Source organism: Acyrthosiphon pisum, chromosome A1, assembly GCF_005508785.2.
Source record: "Acyrthosiphon pisum isolate AL4f chromosome A1, pea_aphid_22Mar2018_4r6ur, whole genome shotgun sequence".
Taxonomy (NCBI): domain Eukaryota; kingdom Metazoa; phylum Arthropoda; class Insecta; order Hemiptera; family Aphididae; genus Acyrthosiphon; species Acyrthosiphon pisum.
In genome coordinates, this window is record NC_042494.1 from 12,777,550 (window position 1) to 12,793,538 (window position 15,989).

Consider the following 15,989-nt stretch of genomic DNA (forward strand, 5'->3'; position numbering starts at 1 on the left):
AAAAGGATATAATAAAAATTTTATTTTATTTTTTGTTCAAAACATTAAGCACCGTTAAATTGGTAGATTTTTCAAAGCAAAAATAAAATAAAATTAATAAGTTTAAGAAAAGCGAAGTTCCAAAAAATAGGTGTTAAGAACATTTTCTACTAAAAAAAAATATTACAGTCTAAATTAACACGAGTATATTGGTATAATAAATTATAATATTTCTATTTGTGTTGAGTGAAACCGAAAATAATAACATGGAAAGATAGATTATGTAATGATCAGTATAATATGATCACTACAAGTTTACAAAAAATATTTTAAAACACTTTCCAAGCAAAAATTTAAATTACGTCAATGTTGCTAATTAATTAGTAGAGTTCATATTGAAAAGTGGCCTGAAAATATGGGTTTGCCTGGTAAGAACTTTGGAGCCACTCCACCCCTGATTTGAACTCAATTTATTTATTGTGTATCTGTGTGTATCAGAGCCCAGACGTATTCAAACTTTTCATCTCACGCTTCTATCGTCTCTTTAGAATATTTTGGTTCCACCCAAATTATTCAGGACGAAAAAATATAATGTGTGTAAATGTGTTTATTTATTTATTTATTATAAATATGCCAATATTCAGACAACAAAATATATGTAATACCGGTAATTATGTTTGGAACACTGTAATGAAATGTTTTGCGTTTAGAATAAAATATGATATTAATCGTTACCTAATACCTATCCTCGTTATAATATTTATTATTTTTTCATCCCCCGAGCCTAGCTTACAATTTGTCAATTTATATGTTGGTTAAATTGTGATTATAAATTGCTTAGCTGGCTAATATAGCTGCATACACAATTATACAATCGCCCAAAGATGTATTGAACCAACTTCTTATAATTTTCAAGCATTTTAAATAAGACTAGAGAAACGGAGGAGAACAATAAAATTGTATTATTATTGTGTGTCCACCGTTATTCTTGTCGAATTACGAATTCATAATCCACTTAATAATAAAACATTGGTTCAATAATCGATGCATTTTGTATTTAACATGTTCTTGCTGTGCTCAGAACATGAAATTACGAGTAAAAACGTGCAACTTAAAAACGAGTAGGCTTCAGTAAATAGTGGGTAAATAATTTATTTCACAAATTATGTTTGGTGATACAATTGAACAAAATAAGTTACACACTCACATACATCGTAATTCGTAATATAATAATATTATGATACATAAGTAAGGAGAAAATTTTTTTTTTTATATTAATCATGCGTTCCAAATGTTTTAATAATTACCTACTCTGTATATTATATGTAATTACACGCACACTCAAATCTATATACGTGATTGATTCTTTGTTTCGACTATACACTACGACTACATAATCAGTTTAAGATAATAATGAACAATATAAAACGGGCACTAAACCTGCTACAATATTATAACGATACTATGGACATAATAATATGACTATATGGGCTATGACTGTGGACTTTCCGGCTAGACTCTGGCGGGCACGTCGTTGCTAGATTCGACAATCTTGAAACCTTCCTTGTCGGCTGTGTACGTCACTGTAACTTTAATGCCTTCGGGAGAAATGTATGAATATGAGCCCTTCTGAATCAAAACGTAATCGTCTCCTTCGTCGTTCAACACCAACGTTCCTTCCCTAGTCTGTGATGTCCCGTCATCCACCTGATAGCTGAAATTTCATATCGTTACATATTATTATTTACCATCGATTTACTCCTATACAGATCAGGTGATTCAAAAAGCATGCGAATCCAAATGTTTGGGGACTTTTCCTTTAATAATGCATTTATTCAAATTCTAATTTTTTAAATGTTTAACCTTTTAGGTACTATATAGGTACTTAAACACAATTTTTCACATACATACACATATTTCAAATGTAACTTGTTGATTGTCTTTGTGTCTATAAAAATTCACTTTTTCAAATGAGAGCCAGCATTGTTTACTATAGATTTTTAAGCATTTATTTTTATTTTTTAATGTTGTATATAAGTTTTAATTCGAACGAGTCGTTTTTAAATAATTTTAATTAGATTTATACTGGGAATTATAAGCTAGAGAAACTGAGATGATTTATTAATTATAGCAGATAATTAAAAGGGCTGGGTATTATAAAAATGTAAGATTTAATTACTTTTAATTAAGTTACATAATGAGTTACACTTTTTTAAAGTAACTTATAATTTAATAAGTTAAATTGTTTTTCATTATATTTAGTTACTAATCAGTTAGGTAATTAATTTTATATTCACGTTAAGTTATTTTTTCATAATACAACTTATATTACTTCTAATATAACAATTGATTTAAAATATTTTTTGTTTTGTATAGATAAAAATAAAAAATAAAAATCGGTTATAGGTATAATTATCATTGAGTAGGTTTATATTGTATATTGTATACTGTACAATGTACATTATATACTAAATGGTATTATTTATAATATTATGTGTGTACTTATAGTATTTAAATACTAAATTGTAGACTGTAGAGGTTCTAAATGCAATAAGAAATAGTTCTCAATTGGAATTAAAATAATGGATAGAAAATTAATAGGTAGGTACCTACAACTTTAAATACATTTCCATGAAATATTAGTATTTTCCTCAAGCTTATTAATTTAAAATCTCTCAATAATAATATTTGTGGATAAATCAGTTCAACGTTTAAAAAAAATTTTAGTGCCTTCATCTCTTAAAAAATTAACTAACCAAAACATTACCTTAATAGTTTATAACTTCAGTTAAGAGGACGCTACCCATACATTTGTTGTCTCCGTCTTACACGCACGCACGACATAGTAAAGTGTCGTTCACTAGTTTCAATAGTGTGCTGTTAGTTTTGAGACTAGAAGGAATTGACCTACCATAAAATTTTTAGAATAAGAACATTATCTATGATTAAGCTTTGCCGATTTTTCGAAATTTTCATTTTCAAGCAAGATATGGGTATGTGAAATATCAAAAATTAAAAATGCTCATATCCAGATTGATGATTAAAATATCGAATAAAAGCCAACGCTTAAGCACAGATAATGTTATTCTCTAAAAAAAATGTAGGTATAATAGGTCAAATCACTCTAAAATATCAAAACTTACAGCACACTGTTGAAACTAGTGAACGAAAATTTGCTATGTCGTACGTGTGTAAAACGGAGACAACAAATGCAGAGGTAGCATCCTCTTAATAGATTCTATCATTAGATATTTAGATGGCCTCCCTTTGTATTATTTGTTCTGTCAATTACTCTAATATGTATTATTTGTACTATATATTATTATCATTGTGTGTATTATAAACTTATAAAAAATTTACTTATTGAGCTTCGGCAAAGATTGAAAAATATATTCAAATAAAAAAAAAATGAACAAATACTCAACTATGTTGAATTTTTATTTTATATTTAACTTGTAACTTTTCTAAGTTTAAAAAATAAAAGTAACTTTAAACCTCCAACTTAAAATACAAGTTCTATATTAAATTTAACTTTACGAGTTGAAAAAAAAAAGTTATCAATATTAAAAATAATACATTTGCTTAACTATTTACACTAAAAATAGTGGTATAATTTGAAAAAAGTGATGAATTTATCATCTAAAAATCAAAGTGTCTGAAAATATGGTATTAAGTATTCTTAAAAATATCAAAAATCTGAATTTGAATACATTTCACGATTAGTAGGTTAAATTGAGGTAGCCAAATGAGTTTTCATGCTGAATCACTGATAATATATATTCAATATAGGTAATGCATTTTGTTTAGAAAAGTTAGCGAAAAAATAATACATTTTGATTCCTAACAGATAATAGGTAGGAGTTTATTTTATTTCCATCGATATTAAATAAATGTACCAAACCATATAATATCCTATAAATCTATGAGATAAAAAATCCGTAGGTAGATATGTTAAATTATTAAGTATATAACTCACTTTAGGCTAAACTGTCCGCTATTATCGTAGACGTAGTCGTTTCTCAATAGTTGCGCTGGCACCGGGGCCTTTGGTTTTTCCGTTGGATATGTGGGAACCACAGCTGCAGTGGTCGACCATTGTGAGAAGACAAACACCGCCAAAACTACAATCTGTATTGTCGATGGCACAAAAAAGTAAAAAATATAATAAATTGTATAATATAAATCATTACAATAGTTATATTATTAATGTATTATTTATAACTGGTAAAACTAGAAAATGTAAATAATCGGCTTACCGTGATCGTGTTCATTTCGGTTTTCGTCGATCGGTGAAATGAAAAAAATGAAGGTGCAAGAATGTCCAATTGTGGTGGTTCCAGTAACTGAACTAACTGGGTAAACGATGTACGTATCGATTTATAAGGTTTTTTTTCGATAACAAAAATACCTTATTTTTTGAAAGGAAATATGTAGACACATTAGGTCAAACGATGTCTGCATCGGCAGATCGAAAAACATCGATTAATTTCGTCTACATAGCTTATACTTAAAAAACCATTAATTTTTACTCATGATTCCCCTGCGTGCAGTATATGGTATTTGAAATTGTTCGTACAATATTTGATAATATTTTTATTCGACCTATGTAAAATAATATTTTATTGAGTCGAATACTAAAACATCGCATAAATACGAAATAATTAGTCTACGGGTAATACGAAAACCAGTACACCGACGTGTAATAGAAATATAATTGATCTATGTATAATTATTAATTGTATTATAATAGTTATGAATTATATTATAATAAATACTAATCGTTATAGTCATAAATATTTGCGATAAAAACTTTAGATGAAATCCTAGGCTAAGTTTGGTAAGTATAACTTATTAAAATCAATAATGTCATTAATTTAATCACAAAACCTTGATGGGAAATTGTATCTATAATACTACCTATATTAATATTTTAAATGCGTGATCACTGTTAATTGCGAATATATTATTAAAACAGACACGCGTAATAATAGTAGGGGAACAATAATAGTATAATATCATACTAATGTGACGTTCGTTATACATATTATTGTATTAATTTTATTAAATTATTATCAACATTGATCTTAAGAAAAACATCAATATATGACAATATCAATTGACTTTCTTGAATCTTTCACTACTATCACAGAACTAGAAACTAGAAAAGTTTTAGTGTCCGTGAAATATGTTAATGCCAAGTGGCAAGAATAATTGTACCTATACGTTTTATACACACATTAACGCAATTATAAAAATGGTAATTTGTATTACGTATGATGTTTATTAAATTTTTAACTAAATCGTAAATACTCATTAATTTTTTTCAAATTTGATACACTACAAATTTTTATGAAACGTATCAATTGATGATTATATATATATATAATATGATATAGACTATATCATATAGTTTCAATTATACCATTAATGCAGGATAAATATATTTAGTCTAGAAACAGTTTAAAACAATTTTATGGGAGGGGTGTGAAAAAAAATTCAGTACTTCAATGGTATAAGTAAAATGTTGCTATTTTTAAACATAATTTTTATTTCTACCAACTACTAGTGGAAATATAATAACGAGATTTAGCTATTTAGTATTTAGAGGGATAGATTTCGTATCCCCATGATATTTATTTTGTATGGTATACTATACATATATTAGTGTACAATATACGTAATCATGAATAATTGGTTATGAAACCACGCCCAACCACACAATTAAGTAATTAATTCAAAAATAATAATAAACGTAACTCGTAAGTAAAAATATTTTCAAACTATATTTTAGTATATTTATTATGGAAAAAAACAACAAATATTAAAGTTCAAAGATATACGACTACATAAAATAATATTCAAATAAATAATCAACACTAATTATGTAGTTGCAATTACATAATATATTACATAGGTAATATAAAATATTATAGGTATATTCTTGTTGTTTCTAATCTAATGCCTAATGGTATATAAACACTGAGATTTCTTGTAATAACTCTGGCCGTTAAAATAAGAATATAATGTAACAGATAGCTTATAAATATATTATGATAATAATTATATCTACTTTAAGTCGGTTCTGAGTTGTGAAAATGAAAAAAAAAAAAAAAAATAGTAAATAAATATAATATGAAGAATATCTTTATTATTACCTTACGTACCTATTTCATTGTTATATTGCACAGTTTCACCCGTCTTGATTATATTATGATATATTGTTGCGGTAAAATCAACAGCCTGTGTCTAAGTGTCTAAGGAAACACAATTCACATCATAAGACGACCGGTGAAAATTCGAACGTACAATATTAGGCGAGCATGCCTCGATTTTTCCGTAATGCCGGTGGTATCGGTGGCATCGCTGGGGCAGCATCGGAATAAGTGCCGAAAATTTTCGTCAAGAGTTTAATCACGGATTTGAGGAGACCGAGTATTGGGTTCTTGCTGCTTGTCTTAGAGGAACCTCCAGAATCTGCACTAGAAACACGTACGTACGGGCTATTGTCGCCAACCAACGAGGAAAGTGAGCTGAAACCAATAAATTGAACATATTATTAATCCTGGTGTTATTATAATAGTATATATTATAATATATGTATCGCGTAACAGGATGAAAATTCACGAGGATCAACATTCAATAATAAATTCAGTATTGGTCCGGCGTAATATAAAAGGCCTAGGCGTTCCTCAAGGACCTCAATTTGTTTCCCTCGTATTTTATGACCTCTGTATCATATCATCAGGGACGTGCGTATAGGAAGAGGTATTAGGGTGTTCGCCCCACCCTAAATGTTAACAAGTTTGTTCACCAACTGCCTATGCTGGACACTGGCATTAGTAAGAATAAATAAATAAATAAATACGTTTTTAATATATAAAAATAAAAATAATTTAACCCTTTTCCAAAAAAATTACACTCCTGAACATTACAATACTTTAGAAAAATGGATTTTTTATCTCGGATCAGTGATAAATACTTTGTTTGAAGTGGGTGTAAAATAGATATAACATTCCCCCGAGCATAAATTATCAAGACATTAATAATCATATTTTAATAAAAATAAATATCGAAATTCTTTTTAAATAAATCTAATCAAGTATTTTATAATTTATCAAATTAAAAATGTTGATATCTTTTTAAAACTTAAGTGTGATTACTGCCTAGTGTAGATATTTAGTGTTAAGCACTTTTCGCAATAATATTATCATATTGTCAAAAAATGTGATAAAAGCCTGAAATGCCATAAGGGCCTAATTAGTTTCTTATTATTTCTATGTATTGTTTTCAACAACGTCAAACGTAATTACTAACTATTACGTGCCAACTAGCAACTGTTTACTTAACGAGTTACTTCTTATTTCAATTTAACGTAAGCTCAACGAGTTGTTTAATGTTTTCCAATACCTAACACGGAACACGTTTGTTCTACTTAATTATTAATACAACCCTCGGTTCCGACCTTAAAAAATCAAAAACTGAGGAAGATACTTCTAGATTCTGTTTAAATGATATAACAATTAACGATTTCACCTATATTTTTGAAGACAATTTGAATAGTGTGTTAACAACTGTTTTTTTAAATAATTAGAATTGAAAAAAGCCATAAGAGTGAAACTCTGTTTAAAACCGATATTTTATGAAATAATAAAAGGAAAAGAAATGTAATATTCTTAATAATTCTATATAAATTAGTATTTTCACTCAGTATTCCATAACAAAAGGGGGTTCCAATGGGGACTGTTATGTTTCTATGATAAAATGTAAATTAATAAATCATATAGTATTATTCTTCAATAATTAAGTTTTTAAGTATAATACTATGTGATTTAGTAATAATCATTACTAATAATATATTAAACAACGTACATCATATCATTCGTATCTTCATAATCTGTAGGGGCTGCTGCAGTGTCCGAGGCGAACACGAACATGATGCCCACTGCTACCAAAACCACCACCTACCCGGCAAAAAATACGATAGTCGTGTTAATGTTTGAAAAGAAAAACAATAATCTAGTAATTTTTTTAAGAACAAATAAATCTATAGTGTACGACTTACCACGAATAATTTCATTTTTTATTTCGTTGATGCTGTAAATAAAAGATGAGTGATTTGGATTTTCGGTGTCTTCCGAAGAAGGAGACAATAATGAATATTGGTACATGCAATGACTCCAAGTCGTCGACTGACGAATGAACCATTCAATGTCTGACATTTATTTTAATAAAATAATTGATTAATTGATATAATAATTAATAACTATGTTATTGAATAAAGGTTTATAATGTCTAATCTGCATGTACCATTACAAATAGAAACGTCGTTGGGTCAACTGAAATATTTTTAAAGTAGTGCGTCATCTAAGTTTCACAATTATAAATACTTAACAATTTGTAGTATATTTATCTTTAATAATAGTATACATTTGACTTGAATTCAGAATAATTGTACAGAAGGGGGGAAGCGGTTAATTGTAATTTTAAAATATTTTTAATAATTTTTTAACACTAGCCATGATACTTTTATATTTATCCCTGGGGGCCTGAAATTGTTAATAGAACAGTTAATTTGTTTTAAGAACTATAATGTATATATTATATTCTTTATTTAAAACTAATTATGAAAAATAGAAAATACTTGAAAATACTTGAAAATACTTGAAAATGCTTGAAAAATATTTTTAAAAACAAATCGGTTTACAAGTTTAAATATTTTTTTTTATATTGTATACATATAAACAATATAATATAAACAAAATTGTATTTTATTTTGGTAATCCAAAACATAATGTATGCGTGAAGAGGGTCTTTAAGGGGTGGTTTGGGTTGGCAATAGCCAACCATAACTCATGTTCAGGGGTGATAATATTTTAACGTCGACTAAAAAAGTAAAACGATGTTTTCGAATACGCAATGGAAAATTATAAGTTAATAATAAGTATAATATAAATAAATTGTATAATATTGGTGCCCAACGTACAAATTCAGAATATTTTTGGGCAAAGTAAAAATTTGATTGCTAGTATGAGCTAATTTTGGGCCTTCATATTATATAGGTAGTAGGTAATAAGTACTATACTTAGGTATCCTTCTACATATTATTATATATTAATTATTCAGTCATTGTTATCTCTCAAAAAAATTTGATATTTATGCCTATGATAATAACCACGGTTATCATAGATAGGAAGGTATGTAAGAAGGCTATTTGTATTGAGATAAAAATGCAATTGTAATGACGTAATGTTATGTAATTTATTTTTAGCGAGCGATTTTTTCTCAGTTTTATTATGGGCTGGTCAAGCATTTTGCCCCCCTCTTAAAAACTTAAATCACACTACAGTCTATATCTATCTATCTATATAAATAAAAATTAAATGTTGTTCGTTCGTAATCGCATCATTTTAAAATAGCTGGACCGATTTGGCTCATTTTTAAAAAAAAATTAATAAGGTTTTTACGGAAACAAAAATTGAAAAAGTTACGTGGAAAATTGGAAATTTTGGGAAAAACAGAATGTGTGATTTGGACCGACTGACTGTACAACATAGAGACTACATTATGATAGCTTCAATGCTTCATGGTACCTTTGTCGGGCTTCTATTAAAACTATGTAGATGTGCGCTAAGAAAGGATTTTCCAAAATTTACGTTTCAAAGAGGTGCTCATTTAAGCATTTTTATAGTTTATTTTTACATTTTAAATAGTTATCAGGTTGTACTTGAAAAACTATTGAAATATTGAATATTAGGACCAATGTCAACAATTAACATAATATGATTAAGTAAATAATAATTAAGATTACATTTGGCCTCAATGTAACATTTATTTTTGCTGACTTTAAAATAGACACAATATTCAATACTTTAAATAAATATAATTAAAACAAATAGCAAAACGCGGGTAAGTGGATATCACTCTGCTGTACAGTAGGTTACAAGTGGGCCAATGTATAATGGGTTGTATTAAACTTGAATTCAATGATATAATATAATTGTATACCTATAATTAAAATACCATTTTTAGCGGTTTTTCGTAATTTGTCGGTGTTTTTCCCGTCGCATTAAATAACTATTGAGAAAATCGAAAAATGACCTACCTATCTAAAGTACCATCTTGATCCAATTTTGTAAAATATAAGATACTATAATATGTTGAAATCGAAGCATTCCTTCTGGTAGAAATTTTGTATACAGAATAATAAAAAATTAATTAATAAATTAACAAAATTGTAAAACCACTAGCCTCCTCGCTTCGCTCAGAATCTAAAATTTGTTATTTAGATATTATCATTTATCAATCATAATTTTAATTTTAAAATGCTAAATGATAAGAAAAATAGTGTAGTCACATTTTTTTGATAAGCATCTAAAGTTCAAATATTGACAAAATACGTAAAAATGACGAAAATTTGCAAATTATTTTGAGTTAGAAATTCATGAAAAAATTTTTTTTTAAATCTAAGATTTGAAAATGTAATACAAGATTCCACATAAGTTCGTCTACCTTTTTCAACAAAAAAAATGTCTTCAAGCAAGTTAAATTAAATTTTTATGAGCGTTTAAATTTATATTTTTACAACATTTGATATTCACTCGATTTCTCAAGTAACGATTTTATTATTTTCTTGTAATTAAAAAAACAAATGACTGTAGATACTTGAAAATTCCACTGGATGTTTATATTAGCATTTTATATACACGATTAAATTTTTAAAATAATCAAAAATCTAAAAAATACATAAGTACAGTTTATTTTTATAGTCATTTTAAGCTCAAATTTGGACGAAATTACATATTCAAAAACCTGGAATAACTATTTTAGTTATTTTGTTGTGATTGTATAATATTATTCATGGGTACTTGAAACTTCGAAAGTATACTATTATATAGCTATGATAGTACCACGATTTGTGTTGATGTATAACACGTTATAAGTACCTAATGCAGAGGTATTCAAACTGTGCGTGAGGAGTTGTCAAAGGGAGCCACGTCATATAATTGAAAACCAATAAATATTTTTAAATATTTTTGATGTAAATTATTTTTAATTAATACAATATTTTTACGAAAAACGTTTATTATTATCATTGAGGCACACCGGTTGGGAAACGTTGAATTGTCTACAGTATACACTCTACAATAATCATTGGCTAAATATGGCATATAGCATAAGCAAGCGCATCCATCTCACTAAAAATCTAGTAATAAGTAATATTGATTTGTTATTTTATGAGTTTTATTTCCTAAGACTAAACATAAAATATTTTGTTATATTTTTTTCTACAATAACTACTTATTTATAATTTTTTTATACATGTAATACGGTAAATAAATAATTAGTATAAAATATAAATTACATTATATTATAAACATTGATTTTTTGTCATTTTTAATTTAGGAGCCGTCAACATTTTGTGAAAACTCAAAGGAGCCTTGGTATGAAAAAGTGTGAATACCTCTGACCTAATGGATATTGTGATATGATTAATTTGGAATTTTTTATAGATACCTATCATTGGTCAATTTTTTTTTTAATACCATAGATAAGTATATAATATATCTTATACCTAGACTGACATACCGTCTCCGCTCAGAATCGTTTTTCTTATACAGTGATATTATATCATTGAATTCAAATTTAATACTATCCATTATACAGTGACCCACTTGTAACCTACTGTACAGCAGAGCGACATCCACTTGCCCACCTTTTTTTTTAATGATACTGTCAAAATACGAATTTTGTTTCTTCTTCCTTCTACAGGGTGTAGAAGTGAGGTTACATCTATAAAATGGCTAGGCATCTTCAATTGTTTCATCAATAAAAAAATAAAAATATTACTTTTTTACCAAAAAAATGTAATTAAATTAAAAAATAAAATATGTGTAGTCCTTGTCTCTGTGTGTCTAATAAAAACAAACAGATCTATGATATAATTATTATTTCAGGAGATATCGCAATGGGTAAATCATTTTAAATTAACTAAAATCTAGAATAGGTATCGTAAAATATTATTCCTACTGTAGTTAGTGAAATATCAATGACATTGTAGTAATGCGCATATTTTAGTATTTAGTATGATATAACACTATTAAATAATTAATTATAATTATTATACATTATTCAATTATACATTTAATGTCATGGACTACATAATATTTAATTAATGAAGAATGTGGTATGCTTTTATAATTATTCAAAAAATAAAATGCCTTAAATAATAAATATTTATCTTTGTTTTTATGTTTGTAAACAAATAGTATTTAAGAATAAAATATTTCCCCATAGGGTAATGTGGGTATACCAAGTAGATCTCACTGGTTTTACTACAATCGTCTTGGTAAGAGTCAATTGCATATTTTTAAGGTGGGAGGGGGTGTCAACGTCATTTCCATTTTCACTTTGAAATCCTATAATATAGCTTAATCGATTTGTATGTATGATTATTATGCAGTACTTGATCAATAATTTTTATTTATAATTTTTTACTGATGAAAATTCAAAACTCCTTTGAAAAATTATCAAAATACGCGACTTTAAGGCATTCATACACCTAAATTATTATAAAATATGGCTATAGTACAACATAACCTTACGTTTAATTAGACAAATTAATGACACCAATAATTTATTGTTAATTTTTGTAATTTATTACACCGTAAATTACAAACACTATGATTGTAAAAATATGGTAGGTACCTATCTAAATACGATTAAAGTATGTTGACCTTTGTAATTATTCTTATTGTTGATTTATTTTTTTTATTAAAGCTACATAATTACTTTATCAGTTAATGGACCTACTTGTTTATTTATTTTTATTTTCACGCTTTTATAACATTCTTGTCACTGAAATCAAGAATAATAATTGTTTCGAATATTAGGAAATAGGAATATTAGATAGCCGGACACGTATACAAAAGTTACGTTATTTTTCCTCTCTCATAAGCTCCTCAGGCCATAATGACCCTTGGCTTCCAAAACAATTCTTCTCCACTTATCGCGATCTTTGGCTACATTTTTCCAGTTCCGTATCAATATCTGTTGTAGACCTTTCTTAACTTCGTTTATTAATCTGCTTCTTAGACGTCCTTGTCTCCCACCAATCTTGCAAGCATTCCCGTTTGGGTATTCTATCCTCAATCATTCTCTCTACATGACCCAGCCATCGGATCCTGTGTGATTTTATACATTTCATTATGTTTTCGTTTTCTAAAATTGTTTCTATTTCCCTGTTGTTTCGTATCCTCCATATTGCTTTATCATTCACATATATTTTCTAACTATTTTTCTTTCGAATATCTTAAACCTGTTGGCGTCGGCCAATGACAGTGTCCAAGTTTCGGCTCCATAGCGTACTACAGGACTGATAAGGGTCCATCTTAGGCTCACGGACTATATCTTAGTCCGTACTTAGGCTTCATCTTAGTGACCTTTAAGGGGCATCTCTACGGTCATTATTTAAGGGGCAACATTTAGGCAATTTCTAATTTTGTCATAGCCACTCGGGATCTATGTGTTAATTTTAATGATTATTAGTGTTTGTAAAATTAAATGCGGGTATCCTCTCTTGTACGCGCATGCACATGTCAATAAGTCGATAACCATATCAATTTCACTACATGAATTTTTCAAAAACATATATTTGTTTTGACAAAATTAAAGTTAGATAACGTTGTTTGATTTTGATTCTGAAAAAATATTTGAACTCGGCAGAAAAATGTCTGTAGATTGTACGAAACATTTTCCCGTTTTAATATTAATTTTAATTTTAGTTATGATTCGAAAAAGTTGATATTTTCAACTTTTCAATTACAGTTTACAATAAGATAAAATTTAGTTTTTATAAAGTGATTCGTAGGATCTATGGACAATTTTCTGGTGAGTTCAAATTTTTTTTCAGAATCAAAATCCTACAACGTTAACTACCTTTAATGTTGTCAATATTTTAGGTCTTTTCAGTTAAAATTGACGGCAGTAGTGAGGCCCCTTGACAGGAGTTTTGATTTGAGGAGTGCGGTGTTGGCATAGTATGCGTGGCTGTTGGCCATGATTCTTCTTTTAATCTCTTCCGTCATGTTGTTACTGTTGTTAAGGGAAGGGCCAAGGTAGAGGCGTTCCTGATAAAATGGTAAAACTGATAGCTATGACCCTTTAAAATTCAACAGCAAAAGTCTTTTTGCTTCAACATTGTTTCTGGACAAGGTGATGCCCTATCAGCCACACTGTTCGACATTGTTCTGTATGAAGTTCTAAAGGATACGATCAAAACCAGTAGCATTATTAACAAGTCATTGCAAATCTGCGCATATGTAGATGATATAGTATTAATGGCAAGAAATGAAAATTCCACGAGGGAAGCTTTCTGTACTATAAAACTAAAAGGTCAAACGATGGGCTTAAAAATTAACGATCGAAAGGCCAAATACATGAAACGATCCGCATTATTCAAAACACGTCGCAAGGTACAAAATATTACAATTGGAGAGTATCGCTTTGGAGAGGTTAAAGGATTTGTGTACAAAAGTTAAGTTAGTCTAGCTAAAATGATAAGCTGAGAACTAATACATTGATAAAACAAAACAAAAGACTGATGCAATTGAGACACTTACTTTAATTATATTACTATGTTTAAAATTTAAATTAGTAATTGAAAATACAATTTAATGTAACAAAACATACTATTATAATTTATAAGATTATGACTAGCATAGAACATTACAATCTCACCCAATCATATTAATTTAAAATATCTGAACAATAACATTAGGTACCAGATAACCCAGTTCGACAATTATCAAAGAGATTGGTACGAAGATGATATCTTCAAAAAATAACTAACCGAAACACGACTTAAATAATTTATAACTTCAGTGAATATTATGGTTCTATTTTAGCACCACTGTCTGTCAATTACTCTTCCAATATGTAAATTATTTTTACTTCGTATGTTTGTTTTTATTTTCAATAATACGTTGTATATTTCTATCAAATTTTGCTTTATTGTGATTTGAAGTAAGATGTAAATAGGAATTCAGTTTGAAAAAAAACATGACTTACTTTTTTTCCTACTTATAACATTTACAAGTTTCAAAAAAATTAACTTTCATTTTGACACTTTAAGTTCACTTCTCTCATTAAAAAAGTAACCAACATGCCATAACCTTGAAATTACATAGGTAATAAATAGTTTAAATGTAAACTTAGTCAATAGTGACAAATGTTAAAATGTTTGAACGTTAATGTACCAATATTGCCTATACATAACGCCGTACAACACAATATTATGTAAGCAATAACCAGGTCGTAGAAACGATCAGTTCCGCCAAAAATCTAATCCTGTCCTTGTCATATTTTATATACTATATATACGTAATTTGGAATATATTATTCTTGTCTCACTCGGGACTCGAGGGCTTAAAAATAAGTAATTACGATTTTATTGTTATTTTGTCCAGTCTACTAATTTCAGACGTTTAGATGAGGTATTTAAAAAAGTTTGTACAACTTCAACTTCTCAACTTTACTATCCTTAGAAGAAAAAATGCTCTGATCATCGACTTCGTTTGAGGTTTTTAGTAGAAAAGTGGATCTATTTGGTACTTTTGGGAGGACGAAATTGAAAAATACTTTTTTTAAATAAATGAGGAAAAAATGAAAATTTGTTAAAATTGTAATTGTATTGTTAAAAAAATTGTGTGTTAATTTTGGTTAGGCCTTTGATCAATTTTAGTTTTTTCCTCAAAACTTCAATAAAAAATTATTCGTTCAGTCAAAAAGCTAAAAAACTTAATACAAGGTTCCTTATAAATTATTATTAGAGTTAGGTATTTAAAAATATTAACGATACAAAGGAAAAATGTATACAATTTTCATTTTTAATAACTTAGACTTAAACATTTCATACCTACCGTAGATAAAAACCACTACCTAATCATTTTAGGGAGATAGATTTGCAAATACAATGTTTTTTGCAAAAATGAATTCATCCTATCTATGTTATT

At 27.9% G+C, this 15,989-nt stretch overlaps 2 protein-coding genes across 3 annotated transcripts; both read right to left on the reverse strand.

Moving 5' to 3' along the window:
• Positions 1-1,118: 1,118 nt before the first annotated feature.
• On the reverse strand, positions 1,119-4,332 carry LOC100159033 (cuticle protein-like). The gene is given in 3 exon segments (NM_001168636.1): positions 1,119-1,693; positions 3,956-4,107; positions 4,236-4,332. Coding segments are annotated over 3 exon segments (369 nt in total). The 5' UTR covers positions 4,251-4,332; the 3' UTR covers positions 1,119-1,491.
• A 1,411-nt stretch (positions 4,333-5,743) lies between these two features.
• Positions 5,744-8,232, reverse strand: LOC100167607 (uncharacterized). Of its 2 annotated transcripts, NM_001162791.2 has the most exon segments (4): positions 5,752-6,061; positions 6,144-6,509; positions 7,849-7,940; positions 8,042-8,170. In NM_001162791.2, coding segments are annotated over 3 exon segments (327 nt in total). In that variant the 5' UTR covers positions 8,057-8,170; the 3' UTR covers positions 5,752-6,061; positions 6,144-6,289.
• Positions 8,233-15,989: the final 7,757 nt, after the last annotated feature.